This window comes from Nyctibius grandis, chromosome W (genome assembly GCF_013368605.1).
Source record: "Nyctibius grandis isolate bNycGra1 chromosome W, bNycGra1.pri, whole genome shotgun sequence".
Taxonomy (NCBI): Eukaryota; Metazoa; Chordata; class Aves; order Nyctibiiformes; family Nyctibiidae; genus Nyctibius; species Nyctibius grandis.
Window position 1 is genome coordinate 5,734,994 of NC_090694.1, and position 23,374 is coordinate 5,758,367.

A 23,374-nucleotide genomic window follows, 5' to 3' on the forward strand; every position below is an offset into this window, starting at 1 on the left:
CCTCAGTGCCAATTACTTCTGAGGCAGATCCAACTCCTCCTTAGGCTGCCAGTATCTCTTTTTCTGTTGGAGTATAACAGTCCTCTGATCCCCTGTATCCCCAGCTCAAAAACCCCAGGGGTCGACCTCGAGTCTCCCCTGGTGCCTTTTGCCAGAGGCTCCAGGTAGGACTGGTCTCTCCGGCTGCAGTATGGAGGACGTTCTTTACATCTGCTCACATCCAGGCTGGTCCAAGGGCCACTGCATGGACTCTCTCTTGCTTAATTTGCTCAAAAGCCTGTTGTTGCTCAGGGCCCCATTTAAAGTCATTCTTCCTTCGAGCTACTTCGTAGAGAGGGCTCACAATCACACTGTAATGGGGAACGTGCATCCTCCAGAAGCCTACTACGCCTAGGAAAGCTTGTGTCTCCTTTTTGTTAGTTGGTGGAGACATGGCTGTTATTTTTTTAATCACATCCATTGGGATATGATGGCGGCCATCTTGCTGCTTGATCCCTAACCACTGGATCTCTTTTGCAGGTCCCTTGACCTTAGCACCTTTGATGGCAAAAATTGCTTCTAGAAGGATTCAAATTACTTTTTCCCCCTTTCTCAAAAACTTCTCCTGCTGTATCACCCCATACAATGATGTCATCCATGTACTGCAGGTGTTCTGGAGCTCCACCCTTTTCCAGTGCAGTCTGGACTAGTCCATGGCAAAAGGTGGGGCTATGTTTCCACCCCTGGGGCAGTCGATTCCAGGTGTATTGGATGCCCCTCCAGGTGAAAGCAAACTGTTGCCTACACTGCCAAAGGAATGGAGAAAAACACATTTGCAATATCAATCATGGCATACCACTTGGCTGCCTTTGACTCCAGTTTGCAATGGAGTTCTAACAGTTGACGGACCAGCTCGTGGATGGGGATCAGTTAGTCTCTATTAGTAAGATACTGCTGTCAGTGGACCGTTGTTGTAATGCCAATGGGTACCTTTTGCTCCTCGACCCTCAGCAGCCCCACAATAGAAGGGTCCTCTGATAGACGGGGCAGGGTAAACAGCTGTTCAGTTTCTTCCACCTCTACAGCCGCTACACCAAACGCCCACCAGTACCCCCTTGGGTCCTTGAAATACCCTCTTCTAACATAATCTATACCAAGAATGCATGGGGCATCTGGGCCAGTCACAATAGGGTGCCTCTGCCACTCAGTCCCAGTCAGACTCACTTCAGCTTCCAATACAGTCAAGCTCTTGTAAGCCCCCTGTCACACCAGAGATACAAATTGATTCTGTCCCTTTATAGTTTGATGGTATTAGGGTGCATTGTGCACCAGTGTCCACTAGAGCCTTATACTGCTGTGGTTCTGATGTGCCAGGCCATCGAACCCACACAGTCCAGAAAACACGGTTGTCCCTATCCTCCACCTGGCTAGAGGCAGGGCCCCTCTAATCCTGAACATAGTGTTCGTTATCAACATCTTGGTTTGAGAGGTTCATGTAGATTTGATCCCCATAGTTCATGTTGGGTAGACAGGGATCCGAAGCCCATCTACACTGTCTGGAGAGCTTCCCATTGGAAACTGGAGCAAGAAATCTCCTGGAAGAAGCCCCATTCCTAATTGGTTCACCTTGTAACTAACGTACATGACTGTAAAGGTGAGGTAGGTTTTCCATCACATTTTCTCACGTCTTCTCCATGGTCACACAGGAAAAACCACAGGGCACCTCGTGATGTGTACTATCTCTCCCGAGCAGGTCTTGCAGGGGGACGCTGTCTCCTAATGGCTGAGACATTCTTCAGTGCAGGTGGGGAGCAGGGTCTGTCCTCCATCTGTGACAATTTTTCCAACACCTCACCAAGCAGTTCTCTTGATTTGTCAGACGGTTCTTCCACAGCTGAGACGCTGGCCCGTGGGGAGGAAAAGAGATTGTCTGCATATTACTGCATCCGATTATCTATGTCACCCACTGTTGGTGCATTGACATCTGCCCAGCTAAACAATGCTAATGAGTTGCCATACGACAGTGGTGCAGTCAGTACCCACTTGCACCACATGGGTCCTGTAAGTTTGAGTGCATCTGGATCTAGTGGTGTCTGTGGGTCATCCAGGTCAGCAAAAATCAGCTCCCGCACAGCTATTTCCCTTAGATTCTTAACCCCTCTCAATGGTTGTCCACTTGCCTGGGTGGTATATGACATCATCCCTAAAGGGATACCTTTTCCTTATGCTTTGCAGGAGTCGCCGCCAGAGAGTGAGGGACTCTGCACCACTTGCAAGACCCCTATCAATACCCACTTCTCTAGCCATTGGTCCCAGCTGCTTGGCTTCTCTACCATCTAACTCTAGACCATCAGCTCCATTATCCCAGCATCAGAGCAGCCAAGTAACAAGTTGCTCGCCTTCATGACGGCTGTAATCTCTACATATATCTCGCAGCTCACTCAGGGATAGGGATCAAGTGGTTACCACTGGCTCATCCTCCCTTGATGTCCCTGGTCGGCCATCACAATCTGCTCTTTTTGTGGTTTTCATCTTCTGTACAGGGGCAACTGATACTGGCACAGGTTGAGTCCCTAGGTTAGCCACATCACCCATCACTAGGGGCTGATTAGCTGCAGCCCTTGTCGCCAAGGTCTGGGTCATTGCAGCAAGTGCTTCCTGGAGTTGGGTAATCACAGTACCCAGTGCAAACATCTGAATAGCCTCTGGGGTAGCTAGGATGTCTGCTGTAGGGACTGGCAGGGTCTGAGTATCTGCAATTCCAGTTGTGGGCACCAGAGCAGCTGCGTTGTCTGTTACAGTGGTAGTAGCAGCTGTGCTGTATCCACCCTTATACTGATGTTGAACCAAGAGCAAGAACTGAAAACCATTCAGAAAGCCTGACAATATGAGCATGGTGGTCAAAACATCCCAAGGGTATTCAAAATTTTCAAAAGCCAGTGAGATCAGCTTCAAGGGAAAAAAGAACATACAGGTCACTCATTCCCTTTCTATAGAAAACAGAAATTGACACGGTTCCAAAAGAATTTATAATACCATAAACCAATGCCAAACCACACATCAGAGTTATACCTCTAAGTCCATGCCCAGAAGTGACAAACCGCACAAAACCAGTAACAAACAGCGGCAAACCACACATTTGATTAGCCATCCCAAAAACAACTGTAAAACCAAACATCGGAGAATTCCACCCAGTGGCCCTGTTACCAATACCAATGTGATAAATGCTTGTAACAAAAACAGTAAAATCTGTGAAAACTTAAACCTTCCGAGACTCTTAGATCAAAAGTCTATGGTTCTTCAGCTGACCTGTTTACTTTGAGCACCAAATAAACTGTCTTTGTTTAGCCTGCACCCAGGGCTAAACAATAAACAGTTTTTCTATCACCCAATGTCCCTTCCCCAAACAAGGAAGGGAATTGTGAAAAGGAAGGAGACTCGTGGATTAGAAGTTAAACAGATTTAATAAAATAAAGAAACCAATAACAACATAAAACAGACAAAAAGTATATTTATCCACAGATCACTTGTAAGTTGCTCCAGGAATGAGGAAGAGAGAACAGATGATGAAGAAGAAGGGGGGGAAGAAAGAAAGGAGAGAAGAGAGAAGAGAGGAGGAAAAAATAAAAAAAAAAAAAAGCCACAAAAACCCCCCCAAAAACCTCTTCTCACCAAACCCTCCCTTTTATAGTGAACTTGATGTTAACGATATAGAATACACCTGTGGGCCAGCCAGGGTCAGCTGCCCTGGATTTAACTGCTAATTGCCTTGATCACCATGGCTGGCCACAGACTGAAACAAAATCCCAACGAAACTAGGACAACCAGTCAGCAAAGCTGGTGGCACCTTTGTGAAAACATTTAAGAAAGGGTAAAAAAATGCTGCGCAACAGCAGCTGGGAGAGAGGAGTGAGAATATGTGAGAGAGAAACAACTCTGTAGACACCAAGGTCAGTGAAGAATGAGGGGGAGAAGGTACTCCAGGCACCAGAGCAGATTCCCCTGCAGCCCATGAAGAAGACCATGGTGACACAGGTTGGCCTTCTGCAGCCCATGGAGGTCCACAGGAGAGCATATATCCACCCTACAGTCTGTGGAGGACCCCACACCAGAGCAGGTAGATGTGCCCTGAGGGAAGCTATAACCCTGTGGAGAGCCTGTGGTGGAGCAGGTTCCTGGCAGGAACTGCGGCCTTGAGGGGGACCAACACTGGAGAGCAGTCTGTTCCTGAATGACTACACCCTGTGGAAAGGACCCATACTGGAGCAGTTCACGAAGGACTGTTTCCCATAGGTGGGACCCCATGCTGGAGCAGGGGAAGAGCGTGAGGAGGAAGGAGTGGCAGAGAACTCGCGTGATGAACTGACCGCAAACCCATTCCCCATCCCCCTGTGCCTCTTGGGGAAAGGAGGTAGAGAAGTTAGGTGTGAAGTTGAACGTGGAAAGAAGGGAGGGGTGGGGGGAAGGTGTTTTTAGATTTGTTCTTATTTTTCATTATCCTACTCTGATTTTGATTGGCAATAAACTAAATTGATTTCCTCAAGATGAGCCTCTTTTGTCCGTGACAGTAATTGCTGAGTGATCTCCCTGTCCTCATCTTGACCCACGACCCTTTCGTTGTATTTTCTCTCCCTGTCCAGTCAAGGAGGGGGAGTGACAGAGAGGCTTGGTGAGCACCTAGTGGCCAGCCAAGGTCAACCTACCACATCTGTGTTGAAGGCTGAGGTGAGCTTAACAGGGGACAAGCGGCAAAAGCACCCTATTGTGACCAGCCCAGAGGCCCCATGTATCCTTGGCATAGGCTACCTCAGGAGAGGGTACTTCAAGGACCCAAAGGAGTACTGGTGGACCTTTGGTGTAGCCACCATGGCTACGGAGAAGATTAAACAGCTTTCTACCTTGTCTGGCATCTTATAAGATGCCTCCATTGTGGGGTTGCTATGGGTTGAAGAAAAGCAGATGCTGAATGCTACCATGATGGTGCACCAGCAGAAATATCGCACCAACCGAGACCCCCTGGCTCCCATCCATAAGTTTATTCATCAATTAGAGAGTCAAGGAGTGATCAGAAAGACTTGCTCAGCCTTTAATAGTCCCATATGGCCAGTGGGAAAGTCTGATGGAGTGTGGAGTATTGTGGCCTGGATGAAGTCACACCACCACTAAGTGCTGCCATACCAGACATGCTAGAGCTCCAATACGAACTGGAGTCAAAGGCAGCCAAGTGTTATCACAGAATCATAGAATGGTTTGAGTTGGAAGGGACCTTAGAGATTGTCTAGTTCCAACCCCCCTGCCATGGCCAGGGACACCTTCCACTAGACCAGGTTGCTCAAAGCCCCATCCAACCTGGCCTTGAACATTGCCAGGGAGGGGTCATCCACAACTTCTCTGGGCAACCTCTTCCAGTGTCTCACCACCCTCACGGGAAAGAATTTCTTCCTAACATCTAATCTAAATCTACCCTCTTTCAGTTTAAAACCATTACCCCTCATCCTATCACTACAGGCCCTTGTACAAAAGTCCCTCTCCAGCATTCTTGTAGGCCCCCTTCAGGTACTGGAAGGCTGCTAGAAGGTCTCCCCAGAGCCTTCTCTTCTCCAGGCTGAACCACCTCAACTCTCTCAGCCTGTCTTCATAGGAGAGGTGCTCCAGCCCTCTGACCATCTTCATGGCCCTCCTCTGGACTCGTTCCAACAGCTCCATGTCCTTCTTCTGTTGGGGGGCCCGAGAGCCAAATGCAGTATTCCAGGTGGGGTCTCATGAGAGCAGAGTAGAGGGGCAGAATCACCACCCTCGACCTGCTGGCCACACTTATTTTGATGCAGCCCAGGATACGGTTGGACTTCTGGGCTGCAAGCGCACATTGCTGGCTCATGTTGAGCTTCTCATCAACCATCACCCCCAAGTCCTTCTCCTCAGGGCTGCTCTCAATCCAGTCATCACCCAGCCTGTATTTGTGCTTGGGATTACCCCAACCCACGTACAGGACCTTGTACTTGGTCTTGTTGAACTTCATGCGGTTTGCACAGGCCCAACTCTCAAGGTCACACAGAATCACAGAATGTTAGGGATTGGAAGGGACCTCGAAAGATCATCTAGTCCAATCCCCCTGCCGGAGCAGGATTGCCTAGACCATATCACACAGGAACGCGTCCAGGCGGGTTTTGAATGTCTCCAGAGAAGGAGACTCCACAACCTCTCTGGGCAGCCTGTTCCAGTGTTCGATCACCCTCACCGTAAAGAAGTTTTTCCTCATATTTATGTGGAACCTCCTGTGTTCCAGCTTGCACCCATTGCCCCTTGTCCTGTCAAGGGATGTCACTGAGAAGAGCCTGGCTCCATCCTCATGACACTTGCCCTTTACATATTTATAAACATTAATGAGGTCACCCCTCAGTCTCCTCTTCTCCAAGCTAAAGAGACCCAGCTCCCTCAGCTTCTCCTCATAAGGGAGATGTTCCACTCCCTTAATCATCTTCGTGGCTCTGCGCTGGACTCTCTCTAGCAGTTCCCTGTCCTTCTTGAACTGAGGGGCTCAGAATTGGACACAATATTCCAGATGTGGCCTCACCAGGGCAGAGTAGAGGGGGAGGAGAACCTCTCTTGACCTGCTAACCACACCCCTTCTAATACACCCCAGGATGCCATTGGCCTTCTTGGCCACAAGGGCACACTGCTGGCTCATGGTCATCCTGCTGTCCACTAGGACCCCCAGGTCCCTTTCCCCTACGCTGCTCTCCAACAGGTCCGTCCCCAACTTGTACTCATGCATGGGGTTGTTCTTGCCCAGATGCAGGACTCTACACTTGCCCTTGTTATATTTCATTAAATTTCTCCCTGCCCAACTCTCCAGCCTGTCCAGGTCCCTCTGAATGGCTGCGCAGCCTTCCGGTGCGTCAGCCACTCCTCCCACTTTTGTGTCATCAGCGAACTTGCTGACAGTGCACTCTATTCCCTCAGCCAAGTCATTAATGAATATATTGAATAGTACTGGTCCCAGTACCGACCCTTGAGGGACTCCACTAGACACAGGGCTCCAACTGAACTCTGTCCCATTGACCACCACTCTCTGGCTTCTTTCCTTCAGCCAGTTCCAAATCCACCTCACTATCCGATCATCCAGACCACACTTCCTCAGTTTAGCTGTGAGGATGCTGTGGGAGACTGTGTCAAACGCTTTACTGAAATCGAGATAGACCACATCCACAGCTTTACCATCATCTATCCACCAGGTTATGTCCTCATAAAAGGCTATCAAGTTGGTTAAGCATGACTTCCCCTTGGTGAAGCCATGCTGAGTGCCCCTAATGATCCCCCTATCCTTGATGTGCCTAGAGACAGCAGCAAGGACAAGTTGTTCCATCACCTTTCCGGGGATGGAGGTGAGGCTGACTGGTCTATAGTTACCCGGGTCCTCCTTCTTGCCCTTTTTGAAGACTGGAGTGACATTCGCTTTCCTCCAGTCCTCAGGCACCTCTCCCGTTGCCCACGACTTAGCAAAGATGATGGAGAGTGGCCTAGCAATGATTTCTGCCAGCTCCCTCAGCATCCGCAGGTGCATCCCATCAGGGCCCATGGATTTATGGATGTCCAGGTTGCTTAATTGGTCCCTGACCCAGCCCTCATCTACCAAGACAGATTCCTCCTCTATCCTGACTTCTGGGGCCTCAGGGGTCCGGGGCTCCTCAGGACAGCCTCCAGCAGTATAGACAGAGGCAAAGAAGGCATTCAGTAACTCCGCCTTCTTTTTATCCTCTGTCTCCAGGGCCCCCACCTCATTCATCAGTGGGCCTACATTGCCTCTAGTGTTGGCTTTACCTGCAATGTATTTGAAGAAGCCCTTTCTGTTGTCCTTGACCTCTCTTGCAAGGTTTAATTCCAAGGAGGCCTTAGCTTTCCTAGTTGCCTCCCTACATCCTCTGACAACAGACTTATATTCCTCCCAAGTGGCCAGCCCCTCCTTCCATGATCTGTACACCGTCTTCTTCCACTTGAGTGGTCCCTCTGGATGGCATCCATTCCTTCCAGCGTGTCGACCACACCACACAGCTCAGTGTTGTCGGCAAACTTGCTGAGGGCGCACTCAATTCCACTGTCCATATCACCAACAGGACCGGCCCCAGTACCGAAACCGGAGGAATGCCACTCGTCATTGGTGTCCACTTGGACATTGAGCCGTTGACTGCTACTCTTTGAGTGCGACCATCCAGCTTATTCCTTATCCACCAAGTGGTCCATCCGTCAAGTCCATGTCTCTCTAATTTAGAGACAAGGATGTTGGCAGCGGCGACAGCAGCGGCAGCGGTGACAGTGACTGAGGTGAGTCCGGGGCGAGGGTGAGATCGGGCTGTACCGGGGGGGTTTCCGTACTCAGGGCCACCCGAGCAGCAGCCCCGAGTCCCGTCTGGACCCGGAAGTTCCCGGCAAAGAAGGCATTGAGTACCTCTGCCTTTTCCTCATCCCCTGACACTACACTACCCTCCTCATTCAGCAAGTGGTGGAGGCTCTCCTTGACCCTCCTTTTGCTGTTGATGTATTTGTAAAAGCTTTTTTTGTTATCTTTGACCTTAGCAGCCAAATCAAGCTCTAATTGAGCTTTGGCCCTTCTAATCTTCTCCCTACACGACCTGGCAACATCCCTATAGACCTCCCAAGTTACCCAACCCTTCTTCCAGAGCAAATAGGTTCTCTTTTTTTTCCTTAAGTTCTAGCCTAAGTTCTCTGTTCAACCATGCCGGTCTTTTTCCCCGACGGCTTGTCTTCCTACACACCGGGACAGCCTGCTCCTGAATATTTAGCAATTCCTTTTTAAAGCACGTCCAGCCTTCCTGGACTCCTTTGCCCTTCAGGACCGACTCCCAAGGGACTCGGTCCACCAATCTCTTTAACAGGCTCAAGTCAGCCCGCCGGAAATATAAGGCAGAAGTTCTGCTCTTGCCCCTCCTTACTTCCCCCACTATCGAAAACTCTAACATTTCATGGTCACTATTCCCAAGATGGCCACCGACCCTCACACCTCCCACTAGTCCTTCTCTGTTCACAAACAATAGGTCAAGCAGGGCCCCTCCTCTAGTGGGCTCATTTACCACTTGCATGAGGAAGTTGTCCTCCACACATTCGAGGAACCTCCTAGATTGCTTCCTCTCTGCCATGTTGTATTTCCAGCAGACATCCGGCAAGTTGAAGTCACCCACGAGTACAAGGGCCGGTGACCAGGCGACTTCCGACAGCCGCTTGTAAAACGCCTCGTCCGCCTGCTCATCCTGGTTGGGTGGTCTATAACAGACTCCCACCGTAATGTCCGCCCTGCCAACCTTCCCCCTGATCTTCACCCATAAACATTCAACCTTGTCATCCTCACCATCTTCCTCAATTTCGACACAGTCCAAGCACTCCCTAACATACAACGCTACCCCCACCGCCTCTCCTGCTTCGCCTGTCCCTCTTAAAGAGCTTATAGCCATCCATAGCAGCACTCCAGTCATGAGAGTCATCCGACCACGTTTCTGTGATGGCAACCACATCATAACCTTCCTACTGTACAGTGTCTTCTAGCACTTCCTTCCTACCCTCCAGCAGATCAACACTCCCACCCAGCTTGGTGTCATCTGCAAATTTACTGAGGGTGCGCTCGATCCCTATGTCTAGATCATCTATAAAGATATTGAACAGCACCGGCCCCAGAACTGAGCCCTGGGGAACACCGCTAGTGACCGGCCGCCAGTTGGACTTTGCCCCATTCACCACCACTCTCTGGGCTCGGCCATCCAGCCAGTTTTTAACCCATCGAAGAGTCCGCCCAGCCATGCCCCGGGCAGCCAGTTTGTCTAGGAGGATGCTGTGGGAGACAGTGTCGAATGCCTTACTGAAGTCTAGATAGACTACATCCACAGCCCTGCCCTCATCTACTAAGCGGGTCATCATATCATAGCTCTGGGAACTGACCAACGCTTCCAGTTCATCCTTTTGTCTCTCATACTGCGTGCATTGGTATACAAGCATTTCAGATACGCTCCTGAGCCCTCTGTGCTCCCAGGAGCAGCCTAAGTGTTCCCACCTAGCACTGCCACCCTGAGGCGATGCCATGCCAAACCTAGCAGAAGCCACTTGGCTGGTTAACATTAGAAGTTCTGCTCACCAACCTGGGCCCACCCAAACAAAACCCCTGCGTACTGTGGAAAGAGATAAGGTCTCCGTAGTGTGCATAGGGAACTGGTTTGGAAAGACAGTGTGGATCATGCCTTCCTCGGGAAAAGGCGAACCCATTCATAGGGTTGCTTTCACACAAGGACCTGGATGTACTTGGTGGGGTAATACATCAAGATGGGGAAATCTGGTGTGTACCTTCAAGGAAATTTAACCTTGGCGGAAATAACCATGACGTGAGTTGCACGATATGCCATTGCTGTATGATGCTCCAGCAGGAGCCACCCAAACCAATGGAGAATGATCCTCATCAGGAACCGGGCAAGTGTAGCAGTGATCCAACCTGAACTGTACCAAGTCTGGCTGGGATGGAGTTACTTTTTTTCCTAGCAGCCCATATGGTGCCGTGTTTTAGATTTTTGACCAAAACAGCATTGATAACACACCAGTGCTTTAGCTATTCCTGAACAGTGCTTGTGCAGTATCAAGGCCTTCTCTTTTTCACTCTATGCCTCCCCAAGTGAGTAAACTGGAGGGTGGGCAAGAGATTGAGAAGGGACACAGCCAGAACAGCTGATCCCAATGATCAAAGGGATATTCAATGCTATATAACATCATGCTCAGCAATAAAACTCGGGGGTGGGTGGGGGGTAGTCTTTCCACAGTAGTTGTTGCTGGGAGACTGGCTGGGCATCAGTCTGCTTGTGGGAGGTGGTGAGTGATTGCCTTTGCATCATTTGCTTTTTTTCCTTTTTTTCATTTTTTTTTTTTTTTTTTCCCCTTCACTTAAACTGTCATTATCTTGACCCACAAGTTTTTCCTCGCTTCTGCTTTTCCAATTCTCTTCTCCATCCCGCTGTGCGGGGGGAGTCAGCAAGTGGCTGGTGGGTCAACCTGCACCATAATGTAAATTTTCTGAAACCTTTAGCGGTCTGCTGTTTTAGCCAATTTTTAAAGCTCTTGGAATAAATTCCTACAAGAATGATCATTTTTTGAGAGAGATTTTAAGAAACTCTAAACCTAATGACATCATTTTTGTTCCAGCATGAAGGAAAAATACATTCTATGTGAATATGATGTCAAGTCTCGGAATTAGAATTAATTTTTATTTTTTTAAGATTTTACTGTACTAGGTCTGGCTGGGATGGAGTTAACTTTCTTCATAGCAGCCCCTATGGTGCTGTGCTTTGTATTTGTGGCTAAAGCAGTGTTGATAACACACCAATGTTTTGGCTACTACTGAACAGTGCTTGCACAGCATCAAGGCTTTCTCTCTCTTCCCTCCTCCAACAGTGAGTAGGCTGAGGGTGGACAAGAGACTGGGAGGGAACATAGCCAGGACAGCTGACTCCAACTGACTAAAGGGATATTCCATACCATGAGATGTTGTGCTCAGCAATGAAAGTTCGGGAAAGGAGAAGAAAGCGGGAGACATTCGTGCTTATGGCATTTGTCTTCCCAAGCAACCATTACGTGTGCTAAGGCCCTGCTTTTCAGGAAGTGGCTGGACATCTGCCTACTGATGGGAAGTAGTTAATGAATTCTTTTTGCTTTGCTTGCACGTGCAGCTTTTGCTTTCCCTATTAAACTGACATTATTTTGATCTTTTCAACTTCCTTCTATTTTGTTCCCATCCTGTGGGAAAGGGGAGTGAATGAGAGGCTGGGTGGGCGTTTGGCTGCTGGCTGAGGTCAACTCACCACATTTAGAGAAATGAAATTTTACTTCTGCTTATAAGTATTGGACTACAATATTTGAATAGTCAAAACAAAATGTGATTAACTACGTCTTTTTCTTTTTTCAAACAGGAACTACCACGTGAAGTTTAAATGGATAAGCTAAAATAAATTGCTAACACTACTAATGCATCTTTTTTAGTAACCGTTGGGCATGTGGTTGTGTACAAACTTCATAAAGGATAATGCATAAATAATAAGTTGCTGTGAACTAACTAATGTACACAGTGTTTCAGAAGAAGGAGGTTAAAGGAAGCAAGTCCCAATGATGACAGATGAGAGAGGGAGAAGGCTATTATTTTACTATTAATTTAAGGTCCAGGAGAGAGGGCAGCTAGTACATTAATTTCCTGGCCAGCGGCAGGTTATCATCAGCTCTCTCACAGAATAAGTATTTGGGGACTATTAATAGAGAGTTGTCTGAAATGCCAGTCTTCATATAGCTCAACTTTTCTCTTCCTCCAACTTAGATTTGGCATTGTATTCTGTATCACAATCATACAGGAACAAAAACATAAAGCAAAATGAAAGTTGAAAAACTAGCAAGTTCACTATACCTGCTAAATATGAGAAGTTCAGTTTTCACATTTGAACATTACAGTGGAATAGTCTGGAATTTGCTTTTATGCATTTATACAACAATTAACTTCTACACAGTTTTGGCACCTGTCCTTAGTATAATAAAACCAATGCAGATTAGTTATTTCCTATTTTATAATCTTTATATAATCCTAATAGACACTAATTTGATAGCCTTTTATGAGGACATAACCCGGTGGATAGATGATGGTAAAGCTGTGGATGTGGTCTACCTCAATTTCAGTAAAACATTTGACACAATCTCCCACAGCATCCTCGCAGCTAAACTGAGGGAGTGTGGTCTGGATGATCGGATAGTGAGGTGGATTGTGAACTGGCTGAAGGAAAGAAGCCAGAGAGTGGTAGTCAATGGGACAGAGTCCAGGTGGAGGCCTGTATCTAGTGGAGTCCCTCAAGGGTCGGTACTGGGACCAGTACTATTCAATATATTCATTAATGACTTGGATGAGGGAATAGAGTGCACTGTCAGCAAGTTCGCTGATGACACCAAACTGGGAGGAGTGGCTGACACACCAGAAGGCTGTGCTGCTATTCAGAGAGACCTAGACAGGCTGGAGTGTTGGGCAGGGAGAAATTTAATGAAATATAACAAGGGCAAGTGTAGAGTCCTGCATCTGGGCAAGAACAACCCCATGCATGAGTACAAGTTGGGGACAGACCTGTTGGAGAGCAGCGTAGGGGAAAGGGACCTGGGGGTCCTAGTGGACAGCAGGATGACCATGAGCCAGCAATGTGCCCTTGTGGCCAAGAAGGCCAATGGCATCCTGGGGTGTATTAGAAGGGGTGTGGTCAGCAGGTCAAGAGAGGTTCTCCTCCCCCTCTACTCTGCCCTGGTGAGGCCGCATCTGGAATATTGTGTCCAGTTCTGGGCCCCTCAGTTCAAGAAGGACAGGGAACTGCTAGAGAGAGTCCAGCGCAGGGCCACGAAGATGGTTAAGGGGGTGGAACGCCTCCCTTATGAGGAGAGGCTGAGGGAGCTGGGTCTCTTTAGCTTAGAGAAGAGGAGACTGAGGGGTGACCTCATTAATGTTTACAAATATGTAAAGGGCAAGTGTCATGAGGATGGAGCCAGGCTCTTCTCAGTGACATCCCTTGACAGGACAAGGGGCAACGGGTGCAAGTAGGAACACAGGAGGTTCCACATAAATATGAGGAAAAACTTCTTTACGGTGAGGGTGACCGAACACTGGAACAGGCTGCCCAGAGAGGTTGTGGAGTCTCCTTCTCTGGAGACATTCAAAACCCGCCTGGACGCGTTCCTGTGTGACATGATCTAGGTAATCCTGCTCCGGCAGGGGGATTGGACTAGATGATCTTTCGAGGTCCCTTCCAATCCCTAACATTCTGTGATTCTGTAATTTCCTTAAGTATATAGGTGTTATACATACGTATAGGAAATAAAATAATTGTGATAAACCCATGTGCAAATATTAATTCAGAAAACCACAGAAAAATTCAACATCCTCTTGGTAGTGCCCACCCACCCCCCTGGAATTAAAACAGAATGTGTAGGGAAGTACACATTTAGGGACAACTTAATTACTTTCATAGTGATATAACTACAGTCAAATCTTATAAATACTTGATTTATCCTCTGAGTGCACTTAACGTTTGGCCAGCTTATTAGCAAGAAGATACCTTGCTCAGAAGTTCTAGTGTCAATTCAGTATTACTTTCTTTTACAACAGGGCTAACCAGACATCTGCAGACAATTGAGTCTGTTCTGCCTTCATTTGGAGCTGGTTGCACACAAGTAGCACAGCTGTATTAGTGCAAGGCAGCACCATAGCTGATAAACCTCTAACACAGCCATATGGCTTCCAGATCAGAGTCAGTTATCCAAGCAGCTTAAAACAAGGAAGAGTGAACTTTGGTCTGAGTACGTCAATATAGATCCTTACACGGCCTTAATGTACATACCTCTTAGAGTGAGCTCTACAATTAGAGGATGCATATTTTCCCAAAAACTATAACTATAAGAATTTTCTGAAAAGTTCTACTAAATTATTTGCTTTAGAAAAAGCTGTTTTAAATTTTAATTACAAACAGAATTCATCAGAAATGTTTCATATGTAGAATTTTGTGTTGAGGTAAATTTGGTGAAGAAAATGAAGCCTAAAGAGACTATTTTTTTTTATTAAAAGTTGGCTATTAATAACATACCTGGCTATTTAACACCTATGGAAATAGGTGGCAATATGTAACTCAAATTGTCACTCTACTACTGTGGGGGAATATTTTTTTAAAGCCAGCATGCAATTGATAATTTCATTTACACACAATTACATTCTGAATTATACTTCCAAATGTGTGTAACATGATTTGCATACAGAATTATACATATACTTTATACATAAATAATTTACAGGTAAGGATGCAAGTTACATCTTGCTGATATATCTCATTTTCAAAGATTATTCCTTGATACATGCTTTCTGGTCAAGGAAACTTAACAACAGTAACTGGAATTTAAAGTTTAAAGCACAAACTTTAACAACAACAACAACATGACAAACAAAATAAAGCAGTTGCAATTACATGTTTGTTCAAATTTAAAATTGAAATAAATTACAACGAAATGATCAAAAATTACTTTCTTTTCAAGACATTGTCTACTACTCCCACCTACTCACAAGCTTTCTTTTAAACAGGCAGAGAAAGGTCCTTTTTCCTGAGTAGGTATTTTCTATGTTTCAATTCTTATTTTTGTATTTAAAAGGCTACATTGATGTTCTAAGGTATTCACTGGGCTTACATACAGTTTAAAGATATAAACCACCAATAACAATGAAAACACAGGAAAAACCTTTCCCATTCCTTCTACTAATGAAAGAAAAACTATACCTGTGCTCGCTTCTCCATGTCCTGACAAGTACCTAGTTGTTCTTCCATTGCAGCTCTGATTTGCCTTGCCTCATACTCTAACTGCCTTCTGGTCATATCTGTTTGCAAGGAGAACTGAAATTGAAGTACAAAGAAGGCATTTTAAATAAGGTTGATATAAATGATGCATTTCTCTGAACAAAAGCAAACCAATTACATTTCCACACCAAGCTTCAGAAACAAAACATGAAAATAGACCCTTAAAAATATTACTACATTGTTAAAAACAAGAACACATAATATTGGCAAGCAAACAGGCTACCTGCAAGTCTTGTCAAATAACTAAAAGCAATATATAAACATGGAGACAATATAATTCATTAACACTTTTAACTAACCTGCTTTTTTTAACATAGTTGTTGAATTCATAACCTACAACACTGCTTAAGGAAAGGTACTCCAACAAATATTTTTTTCAAGGCATCAAAGCTAGTTTATAATTTTAATGTTTATTTTTAAAAACAGGTCTTTGCAACTAAGGGAAAATACTAAAAATTAGCAAGAAAGTTGATTTAAGTTCAACTCCTTCAAGTTTTATTTTAAAAGATTGTAAAAACATAGAAAAGTCTAGGCTGACAGGGACTTCTGGAGATCACCTGGTCCCACCTTCTGTTGAAAGCAGGGCCTTAGATTAGGTTATCCAGGCCCAAATCAAGACAAGTTTTGAATATTCCCAGCAAGGCAGATTTCACCATTCCATCATATGTACACAGGTGGGAAATAGTAACAGTTCCAGTAAACATGTTTGCTCAAAAAGTGAGTTAGTTGATACCATCTTTTGATATACATGATTAACTTTCACTCTAACTGTTCTTGCTAGATGAATATGAACTTATTTAATTTCTTGTCAGGTCAGTGGTTTCAAATACATAGCTATACAGGAGTGGCAAGTAAAATGAAATTAATGCCATGGAAGATTAGAAGATCCATCATTTAAATATCAGCAAGAACTGTCTTTCTGGAAGAGGACAACATGAGCTCTTTCAGAAAAAGGGAGGTGATGAGCAAGCATGGCAGCTGTACTTAATTTTATTAAGACTCTTCTCTAGTCTGCTCTCCAGCAAAAAGATACTAGTAACTAAATAAACCACAAACCAAAAACAATGACTGCATGAATGTATGAAAATCAAAACTAGAAGGCATAGTCATTCTTCAATATTAGGAACAATTATACACAAGTATAAGACAACTAATAAATTTTTAAATCTTGCAGGAAGAAGTTTTACAAAGCACCTAACAATTTGTGGTGGGTTAACCCTGACTAGTCGCCAGGTGCCCACCAAGCTGCTCTATATCACTCCCCCTTCTCAACAGGACAGGAGAAGAAAATATGATGAAAAGTTCATGGGTCAAAATAAGGACAGGGAGATTACTTACCAATTACCATCACAGTCAAAACAGACTCAACTTGGGGAAGATCAATTTAATTGATTGCTAATTAATAACAGAGTACGATAGTGAGAAAATAAGAACAAATCTAAAAACACCTTCCCCCACCCCTCCCTTCTTCCCAGATTCAACTTCACTCCTGATTTTCTCTACCTTCTTCCCCCGAGCAGCGCAGGGGAATGGGGGTTGTGGTCAGTTCATAACGCATTGTCTCTGCTGCTCCTTCCTCCTCGCACTCTCCCTCTGCTCCAGCGTGGGGTCCCACTCACAGGATACAGCCCTTCACAAACTTCTCCAACATGGGTCCTTCCCATAGGCTACAGTTCTTCACAAACTGCTCCAGCATGGGTCCTTTCCACTGGATACAGTCCATCAGGAAAAGACTGCTCCAGCATGGGTCCCCCATAGACCACAATTCCTGCTAGAATACCTGCTCCTGCAGAGGGACAACCTGCATCACCATGGTCTTCTCCATGGGTGTCTCCATTTAGCCCGCACCTGGGGCTAAACAATAAGCAGTTGTTCTAGCACCCAATGTCCCTTCTCTGACTGAGAAAGGGAATTGGGAAAAAGAGGGAAACTCATAAACTAAAATGTAAAGAGATAAAATAAAATAAAGAAACCAATATCAGTACTAATAAAAAACACACAAAATTATACTTAGCCTACAGAGTTGTGGCAAGTCACTCTAAGGATATCAATCTTTAAGAAGAAGAAAGAGAGAGCGGAAAAAAGAAAGCAGAGCAAAAAAAGCCACAAGCCCAAGCTTTCCCTTTTATAGTGAACATGACATTAATGTTATAGAATACACCTGTGGGCCAGCCTGGGTCAGCTGCCCTGGATTTAACTGCTAATGGCCTTGATCACCATACCACAGCTGGCCAAAAACTGAAACAAAATGTAACAGAAACTTCATTCTATAAATTTTATCCCCACCAAACCAGGACAGATTCCACTTCATATTCTATATCATTTACGTCAAGTCACTACTATTTTGCCTGTCTCTCAACATATACACACAGATATCATTCTCTTTAGTCTATGGGCTATCTCTCTAAGAAGTCCATTGAATTAATTTAGCCCAAAACCATGTGTTCCATTTCTCATAATAGTCTCTCAGGGCAGAAAAAAAAAAAAAATGGTGTGGGATTCACTCAGCCAGCAGATCGGGACCAGGTGTCAATACGGTGTCATGGAGCTTGCAGCTGGTGTATCTGGCGCAGCCCATGTTCAAGGTCTGGGGTGATTCTTACTATAATAAATTACACGTAGCAGTATACAGGTCAAGTTATTGGCTATTTTTGCCCAAAATCAAATCTCCTTGGGGTACACATTTAACTTCCCCATCCTCCTGCATCATCCACCACGTGCACCCAGGTCCCTGAGCAAAAGCAATTCCATGCATAGGTTTTCCTTTGCTCGAGGCAGGAGTAATCCAAACTGTTTTCCCCAACATATTTCTTGCATGAACCACAGGGACTTTATCCCCCTGTCCTGCTTTGGCCTAAACCAGGCCAGTTTTCCTTTCAGTGATTTTTACTTTCAGCTAAGTCTCTTCTAAGTAACTGCACTTTCTGAAACTAACTGCATGTTTTGCAGACAGCGTCTGCTTCCAGGACTGATAACGCTCAAAGTTTGTAGTTATCACTGAGGCACCAGTAGGAATGTTATGCAGAAAGGCTCTGGCTGTACTTATTCTTAGAGAAACCAAGGTCACTGCTAAATTCCTCACTGCTTACGAGTGAAGAGCCGAAGGGGGGTCGTACCTGCAGGGAGGAGTGGAAAGGGCAGGTGACCCAAAATTGACCAACGAAGGTATTCCATCCCATACACGTCATTCTCAGTATAAAGCAGGGGGATCACGAGGGTCTCTGCTTCGGGCTGTTTCTGCGGCTTGAGCCTTCAGGCAGCTTGAACCTTTGGCCCTTTCTTCTCCCTTCTCGCCCTTCTGGTATGGCTGGTGTCCAAAGAGGACTCTTTCAGTTTTCCTGCTGCCCCTGATCCCGATCCGTGCATCCCTGAATCCAGTTCTCAACCATCGCTGGGCCCAGCCTGGGCCTTCCCGGAGCCTGCCCTGCAGTGCCGGTGGTGACGTGGCCAGCATCGGGGGAGCTCGATATTGGTTTTGTATATATTTGTATATATTTGATTATTCCAATATTATTATTATACTCTTTTTCATTATTATAGTTTATGAAAACTGTTTTAACTTTCCAACCCATAAGTCTCTCTCCCTTTTCCCTTTCCCTTCTCGTGGTGGAGGGGAGGGTTAACAGAGAGCATCTGCCACCGGTTTAATAGCCGGCCCAGCTTTAAACCGTGACAGATTTATTGGCGCCCAACGTGGGGCTCGAGAGAAGCTCCGACAGGTTACTCTGATAAGTCGAATCCCAGCTCCTATGGGAGGAGACCCAGAGAGCTCAGCTGAGAGAGTATCAGATTTCTTCCTTTGAGATTTATGAGGGGTTGGAAATTAAAACAGATAGCTAACATGGTAATGTCACTTTTGAACACAGTGTTATCTCGTCTCTTTATAGAGTTTCTTTCACAGTTGAGTATTGCAATGCTGCCTTACCTGCCGTGGGCACTGTGTTATTGCTTGCTTCTTCTTAATGTTTACATGCGGTTTAGCAGTGGGCGCTGGTTGAAATGTATCATTTTGGTATGGGGTTTGATACTGATTTATGCCGTGATAAACTGGGCAGTTACTATTCTGATCTCTTATCTCTATGACATACTGATGGGCAGCTTTAATCGCGAATCGGTAGCAGCGACTTCATCTGCGCACTCCAGGCATCCTTTAGCTGATTTTGTTAATGATTACACTTTCAATTTTACTTTGGGAAATAGTACCTTCCCCTTTTCTGCCAAGCTGATTCCACTAGATTTTGCAAATTTTGGATGGGGCTGTCTAGGTGGCATGTTTTTATTTTCGGTTGTTCTGAATGTGTTTCTGATGTGGTATAAGATTAAATGTCGGTGCAGGGGCAGGTGTAGGTGTCATGCAGCCACCTCAGCTCCTACAGCGCGTGCAGCCACTAGAGCCACTAAATCCACTCAAACCCCGGTAGCCTACAGCGCAGCCGCTGCACGCCCCAAGACAGCTACTGTAGCTACTCAAACCCCGGTAGCCTACAGCGCAGCCGCTGCACGCCCCAAGACAGCTACTGTAGCTACTCAAACCCCGGTAGCCTACAGCGCAGCCGCTGCACGCCCCAAGACAGCTACTGTAGCTATTCACACCCCGGCAGCCTACACTGCAGACGCTGCACACCCCAAGATGGCCACTGCAGCTACTCAGACTAGACCCAACATGGCCACTGCAGCTACTCAGACTGCACGCCCCAAGACAGCTACTGTAGCTATTCACACCCCGGCAGCCTACACTGCAGACGCTGCACACCCCAAGATGGCCACTGCAGCTACTCAGACTAGACCCAACATGGCCACTGCAGCTACTCAGACTACACCCCCCAAGATGGCCACTGTAGCTACTCAGACTCTAGCGAGTCTCAGCACTCCCACAACAGCCACTGCATCTACTCAAACCACAGCATCTACCCAATCTGTGTCTGTACCAATCGCCCCTGTAACCACGAAGAAACACCGAAAGAAATCAGCTCATGAAGTGAAGGATGATGACTCAGAGCCTTCTACGGCAGAGCCATCACATGACCCAGGTGAGGGCCCTTCTCAGGCACAGTCAGGGCCTGACACAGATGAGGGTTTCCTTGATCATCTTTTTAAAGCAGACCCATCACAGAAGAAAGGTCCTTCTAAAGCAGAACTATCACAGGAGGAAGTCTCGGACGTAGAGGTCACCTACCACTCCCTATCCCTGAAGGACCTGCGAAATATAAGGAAAGTGTAGGTAGATTAGGGTACGGCGACCGGAAAATCTCGGGCTGTAACGGAAGGTAGGCGTGGCGAAAGGAGCAGGAAGTGCAAGTATCACGCGAGTTCGTACGGGACAAGACGACTATATAAGGCTGTTGCGCAGTTAAATAAACGCCATTTGTTGCATCCTCACATTGGTGTCTGTGCTCAATGGCCCTGGGGTGCGGATAGCCTCAGGCTAGCCAGCAACCGAACGGAGCTTGCCGCAGACAAGCAGCAACAAATGGTGACCCCGACGTGATTGCTGGGCTGGCGGACCACAGGCGGTCAGAGTGGGTTCGCGAGCCATGGAAACCTTGATAAAGGTGATTTCGTTACTGGGCGGGGAATTTAAGATTTCTGTGAAATCGAAAGACGTAGCCCAGTGTGTGGACCGTCTCGTTAAAGGGGGGGGGCGGTGGCAGGACCGGCTGATTGTTTACAGCCGAATACCTGGGAGCGGTGCTCGATGAAGCTCGCTGAGCGAGCTATGGCAGCGGGTTCTGCCAAAGAATTAAAAACATGGGGAGTTATCTTGTGGCTGCTACGGGCTGCGCGGGAGGACTGGGCGACATGGGATGTGGCTCGGGCATGTTTACATGGGGTCTACCCTGACCAAGACAGAAGTGGCAGTGGTGAAACTCCTCCAACATATACTCTCTGAGAGAGGAATTAAATATGACGAAGCTGCGTTAAAGCAGTTACTGTTTTGGGCAAAAGATAAAGGACATTTTACAACCTTTAGTGATGTCTTTGAAGTGCCTTTATGGGAGAAGATTGGTAACTCTCTCTGGAATGCGGTGTCAAGTGGTGATAAGGAAGCCTTTAAATTGTCTGCTACATGGAGGCTGGTTAGTGAAGCGTTAAAAGGAATAAAAGCAGAGAGAGAAGTCACACATACAGCTTTTATGGCTTTAGGACCGCAAGCGCCTACTACCCCCTCACTGTTTGCGGGACCAACACCTCCCACGGCCCCGGTGGCTGTACCGGTGGCAGCTCCTTTATCGCCGTCGGTACGGACGGCTCCGAAAAAAGCTGAAGAGCGGGGAGCGAGTAAAATAGATACAGATCCATCAGAACCGGTAGTGCGCCCTAAAACACGAACTCAATTTGGACTAATTGATTCAGACGCTGAACAGGAGACTTGGCCGAATCCCCCTCCGAAACCCCCTCCTCCTCTCATTGATCTCTCTATGGATGAGGCTGAGCAGGAGGACAAGAAGGAGGGTAAACCTGCTTCGTATCCACCTTTACTGGATTCGTCATTTATGGAGTCAGCAGTACCAGAGTCACAAGGACTTAAAGGACTGTTACCATCACAAAATGGACATGAACTTGACATGACAGAGCTTGGTAGACGACTGGAAGAATTAAAGACGGAATTGCAGCAGCATCGTTCAGCCAACGCCTCGGGACACGTGACTATGTCTCCCCCAAAACCCCCCTCTGTGTTCGGGACAAGTATTAGGGCCACCTCAACCTCCTTTACAACTCCCTACTCCACCTTTAGATCAGGGCAGGGGGGGAGGTTTGCGTCCATCTGGTAATGTGGGAGGTGAGGGAGAGGGTCAGCTTCCGCCCGCGTATACAGGGGAAGGGGGGGAGGTGAGGGAGGAGTGAAATGGAAAGGGGTCATTCGAGATGCGTTATTAGAAGGAGTTATAATTCCACGGTCATATCCGGTGATTGTGGGTGCGGGTCCTGAGGGAGGAAATATTTGGCAACTGTTAGATTGGAAAATTGTAAAAGAAGCATTGTTACTACAGTTAGCGAGGGACAACACAGATGAGGACTGCAGGAAAGTTGTTGCAGGGATGGCAAACCGTAACCCCACCTTAACTGAGCTAATGGATGCTTGTGAGAAAGTAGGAACCACCACATTTCAGATGGAGCATTTAGCAAAAACTTTTGCGGCGGCAGTTAAGGTAGTTCATCGTTGTTATACATGCGGGCAAGAAGGTCACTTTAAGAAAAACTGCCTTAAGAAGTTGAAGCTGAGTGGGAGAGATAACTCTGTTTTGATGTGTCATTGCTGTGGGAAGCTAGGGCATTTTGTGAAGCTGTGCAGGTCTCAGTATAATGCTGAAGGTCAGCTGATAACAACCAGCTGCAGAGTGCAGGGAAACTGGAGAAAGAACGTGGCGGGGGGAACCGTGTGCTGACACAAATGAATCTTCCCAACCAGTTCCAGGCCTAAACAGTTAACTCGCAGCCCGAACCTCAGGGAGCGCAGGACTGGTGTTTCCACGCAGGGTTAACCTGTGCGGCTGCCAAGCCTTGGACCTGTGGCAAACAGGGATAATGCTAATGCTGATTGTCAAAAGATCATTGAAGCTTTACCTGGAAAAACAGATTTGAATGCTATGATAAAGGCATGTGCAAAAGTGGGTACTGTGGAACATAAGGCTCAAGTTATGGCTGCGGCCGTACTTGGGGCTTACGTCGTCACAATTGCAGCCTCTATTCCAATTGTTAGCAGGGGACACAACTTTAACAGCACCACGACACACTACTTCAGAGATACAGCAACTGATTACAGAAATAGAAAGCAGGCTACATTCCAAATTTGTACATCGTATTGATTTGAATCAGGAAATACAAATTATCACTTTGTTTGATAGGCAAATTCCGTATGCAATAATTGGTCAATGGAATTCAGAATGATCAGATTCATTACAGAGCTATTGGCACAGATTATTCATCAAAGGACGGATGAGATGTCGGGAGCTTGTGGCCAGAGATCCCTGCATCACTAACCGTTC

At 46.5% G+C, this 23,374-nt stretch overlaps 1 protein-coding gene across 2 annotated transcripts in view; it reads right to left on the minus strand.

Moving 5' to 3' along the window:
• The window catches only part of LOC137675690 (adenomatous polyposis coli protein-like), a 256,623-nt gene that overhangs the window by 50,266 nt on the left and 182,983 nt on the right, over positions 1–23,374 (minus strand). For both annotated transcript variants that reach the window (XM_068421865.1, XM_068421864.1), the window contains exon 6: positions 15,309–15,422. In XM_068421865.1, coding sequence (XP_068277966.1) covers positions 15,309–15,422 — 114 coding nt within the window. The remainder of the gene's footprint in view (positions 1–15,308; positions 15,423–23,374) is intronic.